The sequence below is a fragment of the Suricata suricatta genome, chromosome 9, assembly GCF_006229205.1.
Source record: "Suricata suricatta isolate VVHF042 chromosome 9, meerkat_22Aug2017_6uvM2_HiC, whole genome shotgun sequence".
NCBI classification, from domain to species: domain Eukaryota; kingdom Metazoa; phylum Chordata; class Mammalia; order Carnivora; family Herpestidae; genus Suricata; species Suricata suricatta.
In genome coordinates this window covers 2,028,335-2,035,343 of record NC_043708.1, presented here as the reverse complement: position 1 = coordinate 2,035,343, position 7,009 = coordinate 2,028,335, and the positions used below count along the sequence as shown (strand labels likewise).

Sequence of the window (7,009 nt, the reverse complement as noted above, 5' to 3'; positions counted from 1 at the left end):
GGCAAAGTCTGCGGGTCTGCGCGGCGGGAGCGCGGCGGGATGGGCGCGCTGGGCCGGGCGCTGCTGTGGCTGCAGCTGTGCGGTAAGCGGGGGGCGGGCGCGTGCGGGCTCCGCGGCCTGACTCGGTTTCCCCGTCCCCGGGGGCGCGCTGATCCTCCCGCTTTGCACCCGGCCGGCGAGTGTCCCAGGTGTCCGCCCCCAACGCTGCTCTGTCCCGTCCTCCTCTCCCTTTTCTTTTTTTGTAAATTTATTTTTAGTTTATTCACTTATTTTGAGAGAGAGAGGGGGAGAGGGAGCGGGAGCGGGAGCGCACGCGCAGGGGCGGGGCAGAGATAGAATCCCAAGCAGGCCCCGCCCCACCAGCACCAGCGCAGAGCCTGACACGGGGCTTGAACTCCCTGACCCTAAGATGGTGACTTGAGCCCAAATCAAGAGTCGGAAGCTTAAGAGACTGAGCCCCCCAGGCGCCTCCTCCTCTCTTAAGCCCCTGGCGGTTCCCTCAGGACACAGATCCCAATTAGAGCCCACCCTGCAGCACCTTCTACTGGGCAGAGGACCCCTACCCCCTTCACCTTGGTCCCCCAGAGACCTCTGTCCGAGCCTTGCCGTGCCCTCTGCTCCAATGACCCCAAAGTGGGGGCGGGGCGAGGAGGCGACACCTAGGGGTGTCCTAGAGGAGGGCATGTAGGAGCGGGCTCTGCAGATGCAGTAGGAGTCCGGTAGAGAGCGCCGAGGCAGGGCTCCCACAGGGTCTGGGCTGTCAGGGGGACCCCATCTGCGCCTCAGGCTCTGTGACCAACCTTCTTCCGCCTGGGGGTGGGGCGTCTGAGGCGGAAGCACTTAGTCACCCCCTCCCCAGCAATGACCCGCGCAGCCTACAAACTCTGGGTCCCCAACACCAACTTTGAAGTCACCACCAACTGGAGCCAGAACCGGACCCCGTGCTGGGGTGCTGCCGTTGTGTTCCCCGCGGACAAGGTGACTTCCCCGCCCCCACCCCGGGGGGGGGGGCTCGGGGTGGGGACTCACATGGGGGGGAGGGGTCGAGGAGAGACAAAGGGGACCCCCAGCCACTGCCAGTTCTTTCTGCAGATGGTGTCAGTCCTGGTGCAAGAAGGCCATAGCATCTCAGACATGGTGAGAGGGAGCTGCGGCTGAGATCCGGGCGGAGGGGGGCTGGTGGTCCCTGCTGGTCTTCCTGAAGCCCCTTTCTTGTCTTGTGACCGGGCCGACACCGGGCCTCGGGTCTCTGGAAGGGATTTCTGGGAGGCTGGGGAAGCTGTATGGGAGAGCAGGCTCTGGTCCTGAGGTCCCAGCCCAGGCTGTCCCCCAGCTTTGGAAGGGGCTCGGAAGGTGCTCCTGTCCCCACTGCCACTGCCCGTGGCCTCCAGCCCCCAGTAGTCTGTCTTCTGTAAGGTTTTTCTGGGAAACACCCTTCCACAACCCTCCGCCCCAGAGCCTTTCCCTGTCCTGGTGCCTGACCCCGCATCAGAAGCCTAGGGGATCCGTCTCTCCTGCTGTTTCCCAGGACGCTAAGGTTCCAGAGAATGCTGGGGTTAGTAGGGTAAGAGAGGTTCCATGAGCAGTACGTTTGGGAGATGCTGCATCTTGCACTTGCCTGGAGCTTTGCTATGTGTTAAAGGCTCTGACAAGGCCTGGGAGCAAGGCCTCTGATAAGGCCTGTCTCTTGAAAGCTACTGGCCCAATGCAGCCATGTGGCTGGAGCAAACAACGGTTTTTACATTTTCAAATGGTTGGGGGGAAAAGATAAAAAGATGAACATTTTTCAAGGCACGTGAAATATAGAATTCAAACTTCAGTGTCCATAAATAAAATTTCATCAGCACACAGCCCTGCCTGTCCAGTCACTAGCATCTATGGCCACTGTCACTCTACAAGGCAGAGCTGAGTGGCCATGGTGGAGCCCTGTGGCCTTCAATGCCTAAAGTATTTACTGCCCGACCCTATACAGAGGTCACTGCTCCCTGCCGTAAAGTCATTTCCCTGATGCCGCTGGGTCACTCCTAGTTCCCGCTGCTCACTGGGCTGGGTCACGTTCTGTCACACGCACGCCTGCCAGCGAGGTGTGACTGACGTCAGGGCTGCTGGCTCTGAGCAGAGGTGGAGCCGGGGGGGGGGGTAGGGGGGCCCTCCATACTGGAGCCCGAGTTGGAGCCCTCTCCTGGAGGCCGGTGGATTTTGTGCAGGTGAGTTGGGCATCTGGTGGCCCTGGCCCCGCCCAATCGCTTGACCAAATACAGGATCTGGGGACCTCAGGCCTCATTTCCACTCCCTGAGGTGTCTTGGTTAATTGATGTTTTTCAAAAGCAGCATTCATTGTGGGACCCGGCCTCTCCTGGGGCAGGGCAAGTCAGCGCAAGGGACCCCTACCCTACCTGTGAGCCGGAGCTGTCCCTGCCTGGGGAGGGGGTGTCAGGCAGAGGCTATGGGGCCCTGTCCCGGCAGATCTGGGATCCGGATGCCCTTTCACGTCTGTCCAACCCAGAGGCTAAGGTGCGGAAGGGGGCAGCCAGGTGGAGGAGGGGTGGAGACATGGAGGGAGGAGCTGGACCCAGGGCCCACTCCCCCAGCCATGGGTAACTGTGGCAACCGGGCATGGAGCAGCCTGGAGCAAGTGGAGAGGTGGCATCCGGAGGCAGGGGCAGTCTGGGGGGTGGCCGGGGACCGGGGGCCCTTCTCTGCTGACTTGCTGATTTTGGTGATATCCTTTGGAAGAGCTTGAGCATCTTAAAAGAGGCATTCAGCCGTCGCCTGATAGGTCCCTCTATGTGGCCCTTCTTTCCATCCCCCGCTGCCCACATGGGTGCCCCTCCTCCTGTCCTGGGGGCCCAGAAGGGGCCCCCTCACCTCCCCAGCCTGACCTCTGCCTGCACCAGGGGGGCTGCCCGCTCTCCATTAGCCCCGGGTGGGAACTGTCTGGGAGCCCAGAACCAGACTGAATGGACCCAGAGCCGCCCCCGACTGCCTCCCCCCTGCTGCAGGGAGGTCCCCTCCTCCACCACCCTGCATCCAGCATTCTCTGGCTGTAGCCCTAGTAACAGGTGCAGCCGCAGCAGTGTTTTAACTTGTCTTTCTGAGATTTGGAGATTCCCTCCCTGGGATTTTCCCCTTCCTGAACCCCCCTCTCCTCACTGCACCCGTGAGCTGCCTGCCTGCGCTGGAACCGGCCTTATGACCTACCAGGCGAGATCTGCCGCCTTAGACCCGTGTCTCTGGCGTTTCAAGAATCCCTCCCTGCTGCCGAGTCACAGCCATAACCTGTTATGTCACAGTTTTGCTGTCAGGGGCACATGTCTGAGCGGGACACTACGAGGGGACCAGCTTTATTTTTCTCCTTAGAGTAAGCCTGCCTTCTGACGTCTTCCTCCGAGCCCCCGTCACCGAATGCCCAGGGTGCCGGGCGCTCTCAGGGCCCTCCCTGGTCCCTTTGCTCTCTTTCCCTGTGCCTGCCGGCACCACGTGTCCTCACGCCGTGGCTCTGTGGGATGTCTTAATCCCCCCTGGGGCGGCTCACCCCTCCGCTTCTGCCACGAAGCCCACCAGTTCTTTGCGGATCTGATTTGCAGAGAGAGTGTAGGCTTACCGGGTGACAACAGCCACAGCGAACCCTGGAGTCTGATCGGAAACGAACACCAGCTTGATGCCACCAAGTCGCCCGCTCAGGAGCATGCGCGTCGCTGCCAATGTATCACACCATCCATCATAAAACTCGATTCTAGAGTTTTAAAGTGGTCCCTGCAGAGGTCTTGTAGAGTATCAGCTCATTCATCAATCTTCACGGTTTGCTTTCTGTTGTGCATGGTTCTCTGTTTTTAAAAACTACACGTTCTACTTGCTTGTTTTTATAAATACCGATAGTTGCTCCTCTTTCTTTCCAGTCCTGACTCCTTTTCTTTCTTTCTCTTTTCGAGGAGCCTTGTCCAGGACCTCTCCTCCTCTGGTAAACGGTAGTGACAAAGCGCGGGCACTTGTGTCCCGTTCCCATGGGAAAGAGGAGGCTTGTCCCATTTCTCTTTGAGCGAATGTTTGCTGTGGGGTTTTGGCACATAAACTTTATTATTAAATTGTGGAAATTCTATTACTAGCTTGTTAGCTTTTTAAAAAATCATACGTATGTTTGTGGATTTCTCTGGTTTTTTGGGGGGTGGGTTTTTTGCTTTGTTTTGTTTTACACTGAGTGAGGTACGGTGGCCCCCTCCCTACTTTTAGCCTGTTGATGAGGTTTTCTGAGGTTGAGCTGTCTGGCACCACTGATGTCCTCCTGGGACCTGTAGCTGCAGGTCAGAGCATCCCATTCCGCCCCTCCCCGCCCCCCCCCAAGAATGCACGGATTTTGTTGGCACAAGACTCCTCACTGCCACCTGCTGGGACACCGCGGTACATCATCCGGCTGGGAAGTCAGGTCCGGGAGACGTCCTGGGACAGGAACCCCATGATTGCCGGGCAGTTTTTTAAAAACTTTGTTCTCATTTATTTTGAGAGATAGAGAGCAAACGGGAGGGGGGGGCGCAGAGAGAGGGAGAGAGCATCCCAAGCAGGCTGGGTGCTGTGCTGGGGCTCGAACCCAGGAACTGTGAGATCACGGCTGGCCGGAGCCGAAATCAAGAGTCGGTCGCTTAACCAACTGAGCCACCCAGGTGCCCCACCATGCACTTTAAAAATACACTATTGGATCTAGTCAGCTAATAATTTATGTGGGATATTTTTGTATCTACGTTTATTAGTAAAACAAAACTACAATTTTTCTGGTATTGTCCTCCATCCGGTTTGGGAATCAAGATTCCATAAACCTTATGAAAGGCTGGGAAATTTTTACTCTTTTTTTTCCGGTTCCCAGAACGACTTCTTTAAGAAGGAATCCGTTATTTGTTCCTTGAGAGGCTAGTGTTCTTCACCTATAAGACCGCTAGTACCTGGACATGAGTTCCTTGACTGACATTTTAATTTCCTCAATGCTTGCTGGTTGATTCAGATTCTCTATGGATTCTTGTGCCAATTTTGACGTTTTGAATTTTTCTAGGATTTGTTGTATTTCATCCAGGTCTTCATGTCCGGCAGTCCTTTTTATTTCTGAAGCTTTTCGGTGTCTGTGTCTACCCTCGTAAGTCTGTGAGTGCGGGGCCGCCGCCCCATTTCTTTCCTCCGACTTCCTCGGTTCCAGGGAAGGTCTCTGTGCCGCCATCATTCCTACCTTTTTGTTATGCTCCTGCATTTGAATGGAACTTTGGCCGGATATAAAATTCTAGAAGGGAATTTCTTTTCCTTTAGTACATAAAATATTATTATATTGTGTTCCTGCCTCCATTGTTGGTGCTGAGATACCCGACTTCTGATTTTTTTGTTTTCTTTCCTGCGTGCTCTGTTCCCTCTCTCTGAAGCTTTTAGAATGTTCTCTGCGTCACGGACGTGCCTGGGTGTGATTTCCCATTTCCCATTCCGCACTCTAGGAGACTTTCCATCTGAGAGTTCCCGGCTTCAAATCTGCAAAATTCATGCTTCATGTTTCTTCAGCTATTTCCCCCCCTTCCCCACCCTTTATATCTGCATTTCTGCACTTGGATGCCGATTCTCCCCGTCTCCCGGTCCTCTGCCCTTCCCTGCTCTGCCCTCAGGGCCATGAGTGGGACCACGCCAGTCACCGTGTCTTCTCCAGCTGGACTGGCCGCTTGTCACCTGTCATGCTCTTCCTTTCAATTATTATGTGTTTTGTAATTTATTTATATTTTCTCTTTTGATTCTTTTTACAATTATTGAGGTTTTATTTTAATTCCAGTATAGTTATCATTCACTGTTATATTAGTTTCCCGGGTACATTCAATACATTGTATTGAATTCAACCCCCTTTGGTTCTTTTCTTAAAGATTTTAAAAAATGTTTATTTTATGGGCAGAGAGATAGAGACTTGAAGCCCACATTTGAAGCGGGCTCTGTGCGGAGCCCTACTTGGGGCTTAAACTCACAAACTGTGAGATCATGACCTGAGCCAAAGTTGCACCCTCAACCAAATGAGCCACCCAGGCAGCCCTGATTCTTTTCAGAAACAAGCTCTTGTTCAAACTTCACCTGTAACACGTCCCCTCTTCCAGAGGCATGTCTGTCTGTCCCCACAGCTCACTGCAGTCTCCTGTCACAGTGCTGCAGGCTCAGGTGTGGGGACAGTTGGCCCGTGACCTTACATCCCCCCCCCCCCCCCCCCCCCCCCCCCCCCCCCCCCCAGGGATCGGCCTCTTGGTCAGGCCTGGTGCAGCAGGTAGGGGACCAGCAAGCTAGGGCTTGAGGCCGGCCCTGGGTGGGCCGCCCACGGTGACACGGAACCGCATAGGATTCCTGCTCTGCCCAGCTTCCTTGGCTCAGCGCTCCTCTCCACCCACAACCCTGAGGGTCAGAAGGAGGAGGCCCGGGGTCATGGGGCTTGGGGGCGATGGATAGGGAGAGGGTGGCCGGGACTGTCACCTGGCCTTCCCACTGCCTTAGATCCTCTGACACCTGAGGCCTAAGCTGTGGTCCGACTTCCGTGGCAAATGGCCGCCGTAGTGGAGCCCAGGTCCCCAAGGGAGACAGAGCCGCGCTGAGGCCCATGCAGCCCCCTCCCCTCCCTCACGCAGTTCGGCTGCTTTCACACTCCCCTGCGGGTTGGGCTCCTGGCTGGTGCAGCTTCCGCCCGGGGTGGGGGTCGGGGGATGGGAGAGGCCGCGGCTGGAGTGTCACCCTGCCCCAAACTCTCCACGCGCCCAGGTCTCGGGCTGGGTCTTGCTCCTCGGCCTGCAGTCCTGCTCCCTCGGCTTATTTGAGCCTCGGCGGGGAGGGGGCGGCCGGTCAGAGGTCCCTCTGGCACCTGGGACCGCCGCCTAAGCCCACGCTTCCTGCAGCTCCTGCCGCGGGACGGAGAGTTCGTCCTGGACGCGGGAGCCGGCTTCGGCGCCGCAGACGCGGGCAGGGACCGGGACTGCGGCACAGGTGAGGGGGCGGGGCGGGGCCCGGGCGGGGC

At 56.9% G+C, this 7,009-nt stretch overlaps 1 protein-coding gene across 1 annotated transcript in view; it reads left to right on the top strand.

The window, feature by feature from the left end:
- AMN (amnion associated transmembrane protein) overlaps positions 1–7,009 on the top strand; it is a 7,843-nt gene continuing 834 nt past the window's right edge. The window contains exons 1-5 of the mRNA XM_029950800.1: positions 1–82; positions 860–978; positions 1,093–1,137; positions 1,457–1,564; positions 6,891–6,978. Coding sequence (XP_029806660.1) covers positions 40–82; positions 860–978; positions 1,093–1,137; positions 1,457–1,564; positions 6,891–6,978 — 403 coding nt within the window. The 5' untranslated portion in view covers positions 1–39. The remainder of the gene's footprint in view (positions 83–859; positions 979–1,092; positions 1,138–1,456; positions 1,565–6,890; positions 6,979–7,009) is intronic.